The 16493-nt window shown below is 35.6% G+C and overlaps 1 protein-coding gene across 1 annotated transcript; it reads left to right on the top strand.

The window, feature by feature from the left end:
- The first annotated feature begins 4420 nt into the window (after positions 1–4420).
- Positions 4421–16468, top strand: LOC137933998 (glutaminyl-peptide cyclotransferase-like). The gene is made up of 11 exons (XM_068778169.1): positions 4421–4925; positions 5134–5190; positions 7540–7575; positions 7712–7776; positions 8104–8167; positions 8321–8438; positions 8524–8621; positions 9286–9356; positions 9476–9503; positions 14710–14764; positions 16093–16468. The coding sequence occupies exons 1-11, from the start codon at positions 4659–4661 to the stop codon at positions 16197–16199; spliced, it is 966 nt and encodes a 321-aa protein (XP_068634270.1). The 5' UTR covers positions 4421–4658; the 3' UTR covers positions 16200–16468.
- The last annotated feature ends 25 nt before the right edge of the window (positions 16469–16493 follow it).

Here is a 16493-nt window from a genome sequence, read left to right as displayed (position 1 = left end):
TAAAACTCTCTCACTCATCTCACCATGTACCTTCACAGTATCACACTCCAATCCCTTCCGGTTGATAGAGATAAGGATACCGGTTGATCGAGAGCTCTGATTCCGTATAGAAGGGAAGGAGGTAATTTGTTGTGATCTTCATTGATGAGGAAGACATTATTTATCTTTACAACAGAGAATGTAACAATTACAAAGATTACAACTCTTCAGCTACGTGTCTTAGTTGGATACAAGATTTACATTTTGAGTTGGAGTCTGTCTCGAACTCGATAAACCCGTATCCTTATCTCTATCACCAGTTCCATTGAAATAACTCCTACTCTCAACCCCATGTCAATTTATCTGGTCTAGCTTAAAAAATGTACTCAACTTGATTCATTCAAGAATCTAAATCTAGCTTGCTCATCACATGCCATGCTGGTGGTTTAGGATGAGGAGAAAGGATGGTTTATCAGAGTAGTAATTATAATCACGTTTCCATGTTTACAAACAGTTATCTGCACACTAAAGTTAAGAGGTGATAAGTATGTAGGGACCTTAAATGCCCTTCCAAGAGAAAACATACAGCATGTGCATGCTTGGAGCTGCTTAGTCCTTAAACGTGAAAACTTACTGGAAAAGGGGTTGCAGCACCAAGCTGGCATGCTGGGTTGCTGCCTTACAAGACAATGTGTCTGAAGACCGGCTGATTCACAAAAAAATTCTTCTCTATATATATCTAGATATTTACAACAAGTTTTCCACGGATTCTTGAAAGTTTCATGTCTGCTTAGTTAGAAATTTGTCAAGAATTTATAGGTTCGACCAGCTCTTAAAATGAGGCTGATCCCATGTTTATATAACTTGTAAAGTCTCCTGCACCAAACCGAGGAGAGAGAAAGCAAGTACATGTCCATCTCTCAGGAGAAAAAAAAGAAGAAAGAAAGAAAAAAGGCCAACCTTACATTCTTAACCAAATCAAAAGGTGACAAAATCCCCCACTGGAAAAAGGGTAAGAAGCACCACATTCAATTGTTGGCTGATGTGTGCCTTCTAAAAGGAAAGAATTCGGCATCTCCATGGGAATCCATTCTCCTCTTTCTCTGAAACAACCACACTCTGTAACTACGCCTGCCATGTTTTTCCAGTTTTGAAACTCTGATGGACCCTCGGGCTATCTCCTGCTGAAAACGTCCAAAGCTGTCCCGGTTTAGTCTATTTCAGCTGTAGAAAGAGACAATCTGAAGAAGGTTTCTTTCGATTTTTATTTTTCTTAACTCGTTGCATTTATTTCTACCCAGGAGGGTACATAAGATAAAATAGAAAAACTATTTAAAAAACATATAATAATGAAAATATAAAATTGTACCTTAATCATATAGAAGCTTTTAAAAAATACTATTCTAAAAGACAATTAAAACTTAGAAGGTCATAGGAGTTGAGAGATTTTTCATGACCTTTTTATACCATAAACCTGAAGCTGGCATGGAGGCACTTTGGAATAAAATGATAGCATTATAATTCCAAGGTTACATGGTCAGGGTATTAGCCATTCCTCTCAATTACTTCAACTGCAGCTCTTGTAGGTAAGAAACCTGTCCCCTGCCTCAAGTGTATTGGATCAAGGTGGGTCATTGTTGAACCCACTTCATTGTCATGCTTATGCATGAAATCTTTGTTTTAATAAGAAAATTATGGCAATTTGGAAACTTAACTCGACTAAATCAAGGCTCAAAATCGACTTCTATGTGCACCAAAAAAAATGTGTTTAAATTGAAAAAAAAAACTTTTGAATAGTTTTTGACTTCTTGCAACTTCTATTGAAAAAAAAAAACTATTCAACCAATTGTTTTACCTTTGGCAGTTACTATTGAACTTTGAACTTTTAATTCTTGTTTAAACTCTAACTCCTACTTCCATTCTAACTCTAACTTCGACTATAGTATGACTCTTGCATAGACTAGAACATCCTCACATCCAAGTCAACCCTTATTTTCTCTCCTAATTATTAATTTTTTATATATTAAATCTCCTCAACTGTCCTTAATTACAATGATAAAGACTATTATACCCTTAAGTTCCTAACACGAATGTAAGATCATACATGAGAACACTAGTTGTTTTCCCCCAGTCCAATAAAGTTTTTGAAAGGAAGAATAAAACTTTTCTACATATAATTAATTTATGCTATCTAATTTTGGGTTGTCCGACAATTTGTGACCACAAAATTTTCTTAATTATATGAAATACTTAACGATAACCTTATAAAGACAACCAAAATATATCATATAAGTTACAATGGGATAGAAGGCTTAGTCTAAAATATTTTAAAGTCTAGGATTACTTTATTGAAGTTAAAAGTAACTCTAGCAAGCCCTAAAACCTTTGATGCAATTTTCATAAGATATGTAGAAAATAATTATGCATTAAAATTTATCTAAAATTTCTCCAAATACTATTAAGAATCAAATGAGGTAGTATTTTTTTTTATAAATATGTTTCCTATGAAAGACAAAAACCTAAGTGTTCGAACGGGTTTTAAAGTCTTTGGATAGTTTAAGTACGGAGATTTGGACATAGATTTGAAAGAAAGAAATATTCAAACAAGTTTGAACAATAGAGAGTTTTTGGAGTAAAAATGTCTAGTACAAAAATGGACAACATATTTAAAAGCAAAAATTATTCAAACAAGTTCAATATCAAGAAGTTACTAAATTGGAAGTGTTTGAATAGAATGTTGAACTGAATTTTATTTTTAATGCAAAATTGTTTGAATAAATTTTAAACCATTCAAACAATTTGAACTTGAAAAGTTGTAGAAGAGGATTTTGATCTTTAATTAGGTCAAGATAGGTTTTTAAATTTGTAAGAGACCTATCATTCTGTTCAACAACTTAAGTCACACATTTTAAGTATTTATTTGAGATTTTTCGTCAATATCATAACCGATATCACAAAATGACAAAGGTCTCTTTGTATGCCAACGTCTCTATATTAGAACATTGGTTGTGTTTGTTTAAATGTTTTTTTGCCACATTTGAAGTTAGAACAATTGTTAATCCAAAAAATCATTCGTGCAAATCATGGTTGTGATTTGAAGGATTTTCCAAATAGGTAATTACAAATGTTTTTAAAAATCTTTGATTGTACTTGGTGTTTCATTGCCTAACTCATACAATATTTGTTACAAATCATTTTGGTTTAAGTGTTCAACTACCATTTGAAATTAGATTTAAACCTACCCCTCCATTGAGCCATTTTTACAAAAGGTTTAATTTCTAACCTTGATAGTTTTTGTAAAGGACTCCATACTTTCAAATCAAGTTTTAGCCCACAGAATTGACCTATTCCTCACTTTGAAAGGCACAATTAGGATTGGGTATAGTTGTTTTTTAACTTTTTTGTTGTACTTGCCCAATTTAAGGTATTGAGTGTGTAGAAACTGTGAAATAAGTAACTCTTGTAATAATAATTGAACAATCCTTGAGTACACAAGTCTAAGACCCCAACTAATATCGATTGGTAAACCTTTTTGATTGAGATTGTATTGTTGAAAGTGTAACAAGTTGTGTACTCACTAGGTAATATACATTTGTTATTTGGTAGACTCTGTATAACCTAGTTGGGTAACTTGATGCATTTTTGGTAATTTAAATAAGTGGATTAAACACAAAAGTGTAGAGACATTTTGAGAGTGAATTGATGATCGTGAGTTTGAGTTGTAAACCATTATAAATCATTAGTTCATTTATACGATAGAGTAGATTTTCATAGTTTTTCTATCAAAAACTAATTTTTAAATTACACATTGCTTGTACAAAACACTTATGGAATAAAGATTAAATATAAGCCCGAAGGTCGAGAAACTTTGTGACAGAGGCCGGCCTCCCGTGCTCTACGACGGAGGTCGAGAGGGAGGCCAAGAGAGAAGAGAAGTTGGGAGGCTGAGAGGAAAGTTGATGATTCGCAAAATAGGTAGGAATCAATTTTCCCCCGTTTTTGCCTGAAATGGTATAATCTCACTTCAATTCAATTTTTTCTACACTAATGCCATTTTTTTATGAACTAAATAATACGGGGGGAATTCATTCCACTTCATTGTGGACTGACTCCCTAACACTCAGTTCATGAAGTTCATGCAGGCGAATGAAATGAATTTGAATAACGATAAAATATTAACTTCAAATCTTAAAAAAAATCCTCAAATAATGTCATTTCTCATACTAAAAGAATTCCTAAAATATTAAAACCCATCGATGGAGCTCTGGTAAATAATCTGGAGCCCTGATTTTTCCTGTACTACAAGTCATTTTTCTGGAAGTGATAATATCAGGACTTGTCAACATTCAACGGGTCGCTCCGTTGATGGGATCTTTAATCTTTCCGACATTTTTTCACAGCGAATTGTAAGATCCTAATGTACAAAAACCAACTAACGGCCTCGCCTTCTCTGAGAACAATTCAACCAATCACGACCGGCTCGTTTTGTGGAACTCCGTCGTGGCATCTGCCTACGATTCTTTAACCCTTCATGGAAGTAAACCCAGTCGCTCATTGAGCAGTCATTCATCTTCTTGCGGCGCAGACGACCCGCTAAAATGTGTTTGCCCTTGGATTCTTCAGAGCTCCACGGGCCCCAGCATTCAAACGGGCCACCTAACAGAGCTGTACCTTAAGGTATGGCGGGCGGATCACGGAAGAAGAGGATAATTCGGTCCACCACTCGTCCCGCCCCTTCCATGGCGCCTCACCCCATGACGAATACCCTTTTGCCCTCCTATCGCTCCAAGTGCGAAAGAAGAGTCCTCCCTTTGGTCCTTGGCCTTCTCTCTGTGCTTGCTCTGTTTCATGTGACATCAAAGACAGCTTTTAGAGTCTCCTCCCAGCAGTTGTACTCATTTGTAGTGGTTAACGAATTCCCCCATGATCCCGGGGCTTTTACGCAGGTACATTTTCAATTTCCAAAATTTTTCCCTACAGAGGAAGTATATGACTAATTGACTTATTTTGATGGAGTTTTAGAAAACCGAGTGAATCGCTGCTGAAAAAACAGACAATTTTGTGGCCCTTTTTTGAATTATTCAAAGCTAAAACAAACTGTGGAATACAAATAGCTGACTGAAGAAGCGTTTTTGTTTTGATGTCACCTTTTAGGGGCTTGTATATGGAGGAAACGATACATTGTTTGAGTCAACCGGCCTTTATGGGCAGGTGAGTTCTATTGATGTCGAGCCCTTTTTGTTTTATGAATAATTACAAGTCATGATCATCACTGACAAATCTGATTACTCTGTTTTGATAGAACGAGAAGTTAAAAATTCCAGGGGCTGCTTGAATGGTTCTGTTATTGTATGTTTAACCTTTTTATACTGAAAATAACTATTTGTATGGAAGCAATACCTAATTTCCCTCATGCATATTATGATTTGCATGGTTGGCGAAACAATTACATTACTAGGGGGATCATGGTGCATATACTAAAAGGAAGTGACACGATCCCATAAAAGAAAGAACAAAGCATTGAGTTGGTAAAAAAATTTAGCAACTCAGATATGTTTACTATGAAAAAAAATGAATGTCAGAATTGTACTTGGTGTACTTTGGACAATAATTACAAATAAATCCAGTAAATATAATTTTGCATTACAAGTTAAATGCTTTAAAAGGAAATAACATCTATTGTTGAAGAGCAGGTATTGAGAGTCTTATATGACTCTCACAGAGCAATAATTAATATAACGGAATCTTACATGAGTCTCATGGGAGGATGTTTCACATAAGTGTTTCAATTAAAAGGTGTTTTAGTTATTTTAGCCTTCTATGTATGTTTAGTTGTTTAATTACGTTATGACTTATCTTTAAGTGTTAGACTTTGGGTGTAACTGGGGCAAGGGTAGTTTAATTGTAATTGGATTCTATTTGTTTCCTCTATTATAAATAGAGGTTCGTTGTACTCAAACTACATCAAGTCAGTGAAATATTTCTCTTTTCCATAAATTTAACATCTATTATAAAATAAATAATGAAACAATGTTTGTGTCAAATACTTCTGCTGACTTGCTGAGCAACTACTATAAAAGGTTTATTACTTGCTAAAAGCCATTGAGATTGGTGTTCCAATGAGGCTGGGCACCTAATCATACAAGTCCAACTGTTAATCCCAGAAAATATTAAACCAGTTGGGAATTTTCACAGACATATGACAATATTTACTTCAGCCATTTAAAGTAAGTAAACATTTAGAAAGGTGAAAAAGTAAATGTGGTCTCTCCCAAACCAAAAAAAAAAAAAAAAAAATGTAAATGCGGTGCTGGTCCGTTCGGCTTCAACACAAGTTCCCTGTAGCATTGAAGATTTGGAATTATTTATGTAGGAGACTTTTATCTAGACTTAGATGCTTAGGGGCCAATGAGACCAAAGAGAAAATAAGACTTATGCATCTTATCAATGACAGAGGCTATAAGAGAAATGATTCAAATTCATGTAAGCTATTTGGCCATTACATTTAAATTTAATTTCTGCTAAGTCTATTCCTCCTCCCCCCACCATATCGTTTTTTCATGTTTAATGTTTGTTTCAGAACTTTTAAAATTCTTTTCCATTTTTTAATGCAGAAATGAATATAATGGCAATGAATGAACAGTAATCTTGTAGATTCTATAACATAACAGCTGTATATGACAGCATATAGCAGTCCCATAAATTGGAGAAAAAGGCCGAATGTAAAAAAGCAGTAACAGAGTCTGGTTATGCTACCAGGCCATAAGAGCAATAATTACATCTCTATCTAAAAAGGCTAAAATAATATTGGCGTGATGGATATTAAACACAAAATCCTTGTCTATAGTTATCTAGAGACTATAATAATGGGACCAGACAAAACTTTAACTCACTCATGTAACTAAATGAAAAATTCATTTATTTATTTAGTTTTGGGGTGCTGAGTTGGAAAAATAATCAGAAAAATTATACTGGAAAGTTGAGGGCATGTGAATTATGAAAGCATGCCAGCTGCCAATATGAGTTGTTTCACAGTTAGCTTTGAGGATGACCATGGTTTATCATCTAGTGAGGGACCCTTAAAATTTTCATTCTATGCTGGGCATCTAGAATGATAATTTTGTTTGGAGTAAATAATTGTTTGATAAGTTATGCATATTGCCATTTCTCAAGACAGAAACTAAATTGGTGTATATATATATATATATTATTTTTTTTTTTTTAATAACCGCACTCTTGTTATATCTTGCTATTCAAGATGCTTGTTTATCAAAAAATTTGCTTCTTAGGTGCTCATTTGTGTATTTGTGTTAAAATGTAGCCAATTCTTGGTTAAAAAGAATTAACAAACACATGGATGAGCTCTACTATAGTTAAATTGGATGTTCTCTTTATTTGCCTACTATAGTTGAGGTCAAGGTTAGAGTGGATATACTAATGATATATCACTGACTAAGAAAAGGTTATATGGTACCATCCATATGCTCTTACTTCTTCTAAATTCATAGATCTTCTTCTGATTTTTGTTTGGTGGCTATTCCTTTCTTCTGTTAATCCCAGTCATCAGTGCGTCAGGTTCATCTGCAGACTGGGCAGGTATGGGATTTTCATTTGTGTATTCGATCATATATTTTAAGTGTTTTCCTTGTTTTGAGAACTATCCAGACTTGTACACAATCCAAGATCTATTCTCATTTATGTCCTCAACTGGTTTTGCTTCTTTTGCTTTCAGATTCAGGCTCTTCATGAAATGAATAGGTCATACTTTGGTGAAGGTCTTACTCTTCTTGGTGAAAGGTTTGTTAGATCTGTTATTTGCGGTTTAATTCCCAGTCAGATGCAACAATAGAAAATGGGAAAGTCTTTTAAAAAAAAAAAGTATCTACAGGAAAGGAAGGTCTTATGTTTGCTTTTCATCTTTGTTCCCTTTATCACCACAGATACATCAGGCTTTTCCATAATTCTAGCTGTCTTTCTTTCTAATTTACAGCTTTTGGATTTCTTAAACTGTTTGAGTAGAGTGAATGCAAACTAATTTTTCAGTTTGATTTGTCCTTTATTTTGCCCCTGCTCCTTTTCAAAAAGTTCTTTATAAATTTTGATGATGATACTCTTTCATTGTAGGTTGTTTCAGGTGATGTGGATGACGAATACAGGCTTTGTATACAACCGTAGCAATCTAACCAAAGTTTGTCCTCAATCTTCTTTTGCTTTATATTGTCTCTTTCCTATTGGTTCACTTCTGAATAATCTTATCTGTCATTTTCAAGAGAATTTTAATTTTTTTTAATGCAGAAACACATGCATGTGAAAATCTTTATTCATTATATGACCTGTGCAGCTAGGGATGTTTACTCATGACATGAAGGATGGATGGGGACTAGCAACTGACGGAAAAGTTATATTTGGGAGTGATGGGACTTCAACATTGTATACTATAAACTCAAAAACAATGAAAGGTGCCCCTAAACATTTTTTGTTGTCCTTTATTAGGTTTTATAAATATCCTCCTGTATTTAGCTGCTTATTTTGTATCTGGAACAGTTTTAGGTAAAGCAACTGTCACATCGAATGGATATCAAGTTTCTCGTCTTAATGAGCTTGAGTATATAAATGGAGAAGTGTGGGCGAATGTTTGGATGGTATTAAATGATCACCTTGTTTTCTATTGAGTATTTGGCATGATAATGACAAAAGATGTCAGGACATAATTGCCTCGCCATCTCCATGAACATATGACTGGACAAATTAATCTGAATCTTGTTGTTTCTTTAGGAAGTGAGACTAGTTTATTGTCTCACTTTTCAACAATGAATTTTATATCAATTGTCATGAAATGAATTTTCAGGTCCTTTATCAGTAGTTCCCTATAAGAATAGGTCTTGTTAGATTCTACCTGACAAATCTCAATAATCCATGGAAAAGAGAAGTTTTGATGTCTAGGAGCAAGTATAACAGCTTTAGGCCTATGAGCTCTTTGTTCTTGCCTGGAAACAGATATCTTCAAGAACTTTATTTTAGGAAATTTATTTCTGCATTGCTTGCCTGGATTTATACTATTGGAGGATCCAAAGATTATTTCCACAGTTCATTTCTTGCCTGGAAATAAAGTTTCCTACCTCTCCATTTTTGGATAATTATGTTCCCTTGGTTATTCTTGTAGATTATCTAACTCTCAAATTCCTTCATCAAAAGTTTAACTCTTGTTAAACATGCAAAGTAATTACACTATCTGGGTGGAGTTTTGTGATTATAGGAAATTTTCATTATCTGGCATTAGCTTCTCAAACTATGTACTTGTGACAGAGTGACTGCATTGCTAGAATCTCACCAAGGGATGGAATAGTGCGTGGATGGATCCTCCTTCAGAATTTGAGGCATGCATTTTCTGCATTCTTGATTCTTGTTTTCTCTATTGTGCACACAAGTCCTGATTTTCTTTGAGGCAATCAGTATAATTTTTCAGACATCTAACAGTGAATTTCATACTTTTCAGGCAAGGACTGCTTTCATCTGTTCCAACTGTGAGTCACATCTTTATGGAACTCTAATAATTGCGCAAATTTCTGCTTTAGGATGTGCAAAATATGAAAAACTTGAAGGTAAAGACAGAGAGAGAGAATGAGCGGTGGACGAGAGAGTTTGAGAGAAGCTCTTGAATGAGCTGCGTTGGGGGTCGTGCATTTATTAAGTTTAATTGGATAGTTTACAAAAATACCCCTCTTTACATAAAATCACTTATTCCCTTACATATCCCATACTACACTTCCTATGAATATAAAATTTGTACATAGACTAAACCAAACATGCAGAATAAGATAGTGCAGCAATATAAAATAACTAATCATGTAAAATGACCAAAATATCCTTGCACTGATTTTCTCACTCTCCCCTTGAAGCTGGAGCATATATATCCATGAGACCGAGCTTATCACAAAAAATCATGAATTCAAGCTTTCCCAATGCCTTGGTGGTAATTACTTCTCTTTCATCATAACATCTCGGATAAAATAACAATCCACCTCTATGTGTTTTGTCCTCTCATGAAGAACTAGATTGCTGGCAATAAGTACGGCGACTTGGTTGTCACAAAATGTAGTCATGGCTTCCTTCTGATGAAATCCCAATTCTTGAGATACCAATCTCACCCACATTAGCTCAGTAACAGTATGTGTCATAGTTTTGTATTCCGTTTTTGTGCTGGATCTAGTTACCCCATTCTTCTTCTTGTTCTTCCAGCTAATTAAATTGCCACCCAAAAAGACACAGTAACCTGTAGTTGATTTTCTATCTAACTTTGAGCCGGCATAATCTGCATCAGAGAATGCTTCAATTTTCAAGTGACCATTATTTTTAAAGAAGAGACGTTTCCTTGGTACTCCTTTCAAATATCTCAAAATTCTTTGTTGCTTCTATGTGGACCTTTTGTGGGTGTTCAATAAATTGAACTTACTACACTCATCGCAAATGATATATCAGGGCATGTGACTGTTGCATATATAAGCTTCCCAACTAGCCTCATGTACAATATTTTATCATTCAATTTTGTAGTCTGGTCATCATGTAGGTTATGTCCAACTTCCATTGGTGTATCTACTGGTTTTGCACCTAATAAGTTGTACTCATGCAACATATCTGTTATATATTTCCTTTGAGATAACACCAGTCCTTCACTTCTTGCAACTTAAATTCCCAAGAAATATTTCAACGCCCCCAAGTCTTTAGTTTGGAAGTGAGTAGCAAGTAGGTTTTTAACCTCATCAATTCCAAAGGTATCGCTGCTAGGCAATATAATATCATCTGCATATACAAGTATGACTATAATCCCAGAGGACCTCTTCATTACAAATAATGAATCATTGCAGTGGCTTCTAGAAAAGCCCATAGACATCACTACTTGGCTAGATTTTTCATACCAGGCATAAGGGTTTCGTTTCAGGCCATAGATTACTTTTTTGAGTTTACATACCTTGGACATCTCCCTCTGAGCAACATATCTTGGAGGTTGCTCAATGAATACTTCCTCTTCAAGGTCACCATACAAGAAGGCATTCTTGATGTCTAACTGGCATAAGGACCATTCCTGATTAACAATAATATATATCAGAATACGTAATAAGGACAAGCAATCATCTAGGGAAAAGATTTTAAAAACATCAACTCCATAAGTTTGTTTGTATCTTTTTGCCACCAGACGAGCTTTATATCTCTTGACCAAGCCATCAACTTTGTATTTGATTGTATACATCCATCTACTGCACTTGAAGGTTCATCACGTAACTACCAGGTTCCTTGGTCTAATAATGGTTCCATCTCGACATTCATAGCTTACTCCCATTGTGGGGAGAACATAGTATCCTGCATTGAAGAAGAAATAGTGCAAGCAGAAATAGACAATGCAAACTTTCTTTAGTTATCAGATAGACAGTCATATGAAACAAAGTGAGATAACAAATGACGAGTACCTTTTTGGACACCTTTGCCATAGGCTGAGGGGAAGGCACTTGTCGACGTTGATGCACCTACAATGGCTTTTCAATAGTAGCACTTGGTGTAGATTCAATACTATCTCAAAAGGAAAGGAATAATTGACTCAAGGACCGGGGAAGGAGATGGTACATCAACCGAAGTAGTAGACTCAAAGAAGGGAGTATCCTAAAAAAATGTGGCATCTGCATATACAAGCGTTTTTCTAGTGGACAGACAAAAACATTTGTACCCCTTTTGTGTGCGAGAATACCCAAGGAAAACACAACCGCTCAAGGAAACAACTAATCTATGGATGATCCCAGGACATGAGTGAAACAAAAAAACATCTAAGACACGAGAAGAAACAGAAAACAGTGGAGGATAAGGCAACAAAATCTGAATATGAATTTTACCTTCAAGAACTGACGAATGCATCCTATTGATCAAGAAACACACAGTAAGCATCACATTAGGGACCTTCATATGCAACATAATAGTACGAGCAACTTCTTGTAAATGACAATTTTTTTGTTCTACTACACATGAGGTCTGATGAATGATCCCTTGATCTTGACAAAAGATATCAAACTAATGATTCATAAATTTTAAGACCATTGTCAATATGCAAAATATTAATGAAGTCTGAAAATTGATTCTTTATTTCATTATAAAAAAGTTTAAATAAATCAAAGGCCTCAAATTTCTCCCGAAGGAGATAAACCGTAGTGCACCTATAACCAAACAAACTAGTTACGGGGCAAGGACCCCAAAAATCTGAATGAATGACCTCAAATAGCTGACTTTGTCTTATGATGTGATGCTGGAAAGGAGCTTCGGTGATGTTTGCCTAGTTGACATGACTCGCACTGAAAAGTAAGACTAGAAGGTAATTCTAGAAAGATTTGAATCAGTTTCGTTGGCGAAGGATGATTTAATCGCAAATGCCACTATAAGGGGGTAATAGATGTGTGAAGCGTATGTAGTGTATTGTCTAGTAGGTGGCTCCCACCTCTCTCACGCACAAAACTAATCGTCTTCTTCGTCACTAGGTCCTGAAAGAGACAGTGGGTAGGATAAAAAGTCAAAGAATAATTCATAGACTTAGTTAATTGCCTAACCGATAATAAGTTCAATGGAAATTTAGGAACAAGTAAAGCAAACTGAGGAGATAAAAAAGATGTAGGGGTGATAGTACCAACTCTCTAAACCGAGGGGGCATACCCATCAGCTAAGTTTACCTGTTTTATATTTAATGACTCTTTCATGTTAGAAAACAAGGATGACATACCTAACATGTGAGCAAATGCTCCAGAATCAATAACCCAGGTAGGAGAGGGAGACACATGAAAAGTAGACATACTTGAAGTGGCTAGAGTAGTTGTGGGAGTAGAAGTATGAACCACAGGTGCCAAAGATGAACCAACTGAAAGTTGAGCTAGGCGCTGCATAATCTGTTGTTGTTGCTAAAAGAATTGTTGCACTTTATCGCTCCCCCCCCCCCCCGAAGTAATAGGAGTCACAACCTCTGATATTGTTCCAGTGTTTTCATGAGTGGTAGAGTTTGCCCAAGCCGATTTCAAAATTTGATTCAATATCTATCTAAGTAATGGTTAGTCCGTCCACAGTGAACACACTTCCTCTTGGATCTACCATCACCTCGACCTCTGCTTGAACTATCTCTACCTCTACCTCCCAAAGCCTGTCCAGCCTCGAGATGAATCTGCTAGGCTAGTACTAGGACCTGAAGTATTAAGTGCAGTAGCATCAGTCAGCTTTTCCCCTTTTTCTCCCTTAGATACCAAGGTTGTCTCAGCCCTCACCATCCTATTAAATGCAGTGGGTAAAGGGGCACCTTTTCTAAGGCCAGACTTTGTGCTTTAATCCCATCAAATTCAGTACCTAGACCATCAAGAAACTTTGCCACAAGTAACTGATCTGTTGTTTCCTCAATTTTGTTAATCCCTAGTAAACAGATGATACACATTAATTTCTTGCCAGAGTCCCAAAAAGGTACTATAGTATTGTGTAACTGTTTTATTACCTCTTTTGAGACCAAAGAAATCAGTATACAATTCATAAACTCGAGATAAATTGCTCGCTTGAGCATACAAATACTGTAAAGAAACCCACATAGTTTTTGCAGTTTCACAATGCTTCCCTTGGTTTATTGTATAGTGGATAATGTTGACAATCCAAGTCATAACTTAACTATCTTTTGCTTCCCAATCATCAGTTGTAGGAATTAGAGGATCATCTCGGACGTATTTTATCCTCTTTCTGCACTTCAAAAACATTGTAACAGATCTGGCCCAATTGAGATAGTTCAGTCCTGTCAACTTTTCAAATGTCATAAAAACTACATCCTTACCATCAAATCCAAACATCTCCCTAAATGGTACATAAACTTCACCTAGGTCAACCATAAAATAAGAATAGAGTCACAAAATACTTCAATTTCAAATACCCAAACACTTTCACGAATCCCTATGATGTGGGCTCCACTTTGCAAAAATTAGGGTTAGGGCAAGAATGAGATGTGCACAGGTAAAGTACTTTTAGATCAGTGTAAAAACTGCAATTATATAGAAAATACTGCACAAGAGACCCTCAATTTGGGTTGATGACAGCATAGGGATTTGATGATACAGGTAATAGGTCTAGCATAAATGACGCACATCCTAATATCAATCCAAAAAACCTTTTGGAATCCTTCAAAAGGTGATGAACCAGTAACCCTAGGGTTGTGGCAGAAGAAAAGAAGGAAAAATCAAATTTTTACCAACCACTCACCGAGGAGATTTCAAGACCCACTCCCAGCAACGATTTACTGCTCTGATATCATGTAAAATATGAATGAGAGGAGACCCCAATGCTATTTATGAAGTTTAGTTGGACAATTTACACAAATGCCTCTCTTTACATAAAATCACTTATTCCCTTATATCTCCCATTCTACACTTCCTATGAATATAATAATTTGTATATAAACTAAAACAAACATGCAGAATAAGATAGTGCAGCAATATAAAATAACTAATCATGTAAAACGACCAAAATACCTTGAGCTGATTTTCTCACGGGATGTGTTTTCAAAAAATGTTATGATTTTCTTTTTAATGATCAAATCTCGACAATCAACATTTTTTAGCTGGATAGGTAGTTGTTTCTGTATATATTGGAACAAAAGTAAAATTTAAAAGCCTAAACAAAACTTTGCTTGAGTTTGCTATTGTAATATCTGAGGATTTCTGCACTTTCCAGGATATTGATTGTTTAAATGGAATTGCTTGGGATGAAGAAAAGAAGCGCCTATTTGGTAAGTTCAACATTATGCATGCAGCTCTGACCCTACTTTCATTGGAAAACTTCTACACGTTCTCATAATGGTGCATCATGCTTAAGAAAAAAACTCTTAGGGACTATCGAATAAAAGGAGAGACCTTATGTCAGTACTTTCATTTGAAATTGAATCTTTTGGGAATCACCTACTCTTAGGTTGGCAGGCGACTCAAAATGGAAATGCATTTTATGGAGAAAACTTTGTCATAAATATTTAACTGGCAAGAATTTCTGTTTCTAGAATCTAGATTTCCAGAGTAAGTCTTGGTACCTCAGATACTAAATTTTGCAGGTATCAGATTCTGTTGTACTGTAATGCACTAGAAATTGTAAAAAAATGGTATTACAGGGTTTAACATGGTTAAGTAATAAAATATATTATTGTACTGGTAAAAATAATGATATAATAATAAACCAGACCAAAAAGTTGTCTGGTTCAATTTTACTGGATTTATCAGCTGGTTGAACTCATGACATCAAATTTAGTGCATGCTTGTATTTTGAGGCATATTCTTCACATTTATACAAATGTCATTTTACTGTTCATACCAGTTCTAATTCAGGTGTAGGTCTTGGTCATACAACCAGACCCATTTTTTTCATTATATATTATATTAAAGAAAAAAATACTAGCATGGGGGAGGGACCTTTCCCTCCCTGCTGTTGTACAACCATAGATGGCAATGAAGAGGCTGGAGGTATCTCCCTGCCTGTGCAGAGAGAAGAGGGAAGAGATGGTTAGTACCCCACTTAACAGACAGGGAGGAGCCACCCCTCTCCTTCCCCTTGTTTCTGCTTGGACCAAAGAGTTCTCTCGTACATGATGCTGGGGAAGCACTGGTTCAACTGACTGGTCTAGTTTAACAGTTCAGTGATTAGCCTGTTCAAACCAGACAGATTGGGCAGTTTTAAGCTTCCTCTTCCCAAGGTTAGTGAGATTTGAGAACATATTTTGGTTGGTTTTTGAGAACACTATTATACATATTAAAGTATAACTTTATATTCATTCCATCAAGACATTTTTATTTTTTAGAAGTTTCCAAACAACATATGGCATAACCATTCTTCGTGAAAATCTTGCTTTTGCGGCCACCAGTTGAGGGCTCTACCATGACTTTACATGCTTGAAAATCATGATGAATGGGCAATGTAAGATATTACCACTGTAATTATAGTTGAATTCTGGTCAGGTAATTGGTTGGATGCCTATAATTTAGTGCAGGTGCAGGTGCAGGCTCAGAGAAACTGGACCTAGCTGGCCTGCTTTGCTTTTGCTTCATTAACTTAATTTCATTTTGTTTGCAGTAACGGGGAAACTCTGGCCAAAGTTATATGAAATTGAGGTGCAACCTGTTAAGACGCATTTGCAAGGATCTGTAGAAGACCTTTGCTTGTCAAGATACTGGTCTTGACGTGACTGGGAAGGCCAACTTGATCAAAGTTGATTAAGGCTCCAGGAATGCGCAGGCGGCATCTGGCAGCCTTAATTGATTGAATTGGAATAGAGTCATAGCCAATTGGTTTATTAGTACTATGTATATCTCTGAGAACAAAAACTATGCAACTTGTACACTGTCTAATGTCGGGGAACATAAAAGCTTTTTCTTTGTTATCATCACTCAGATGTAGGAACTAGAAAGATTTTGAAAGGATTGTGTATCAGTACCTTTTTTTTTCTTGAGTAGTAGCCATGTGCAGGATTATAT

This window comes from Aristolochia californica, unplaced genomic scaffold (assembly GCF_029961685.1).
Source record: "Aristolochia californica isolate CCGP_79_NKW_82.1479 unplaced genomic scaffold, dmAriCali1.0.hap1 SCAF_6, whole genome shotgun sequence".
Lineage (NCBI taxonomy): Eukaryota > Viridiplantae > Streptophyta > Magnoliopsida > Piperales > Aristolochiaceae > Aristolochia > Aristolochia californica.
This window is presented reverse-complemented; position numbering and strand designations above follow the sequence as displayed.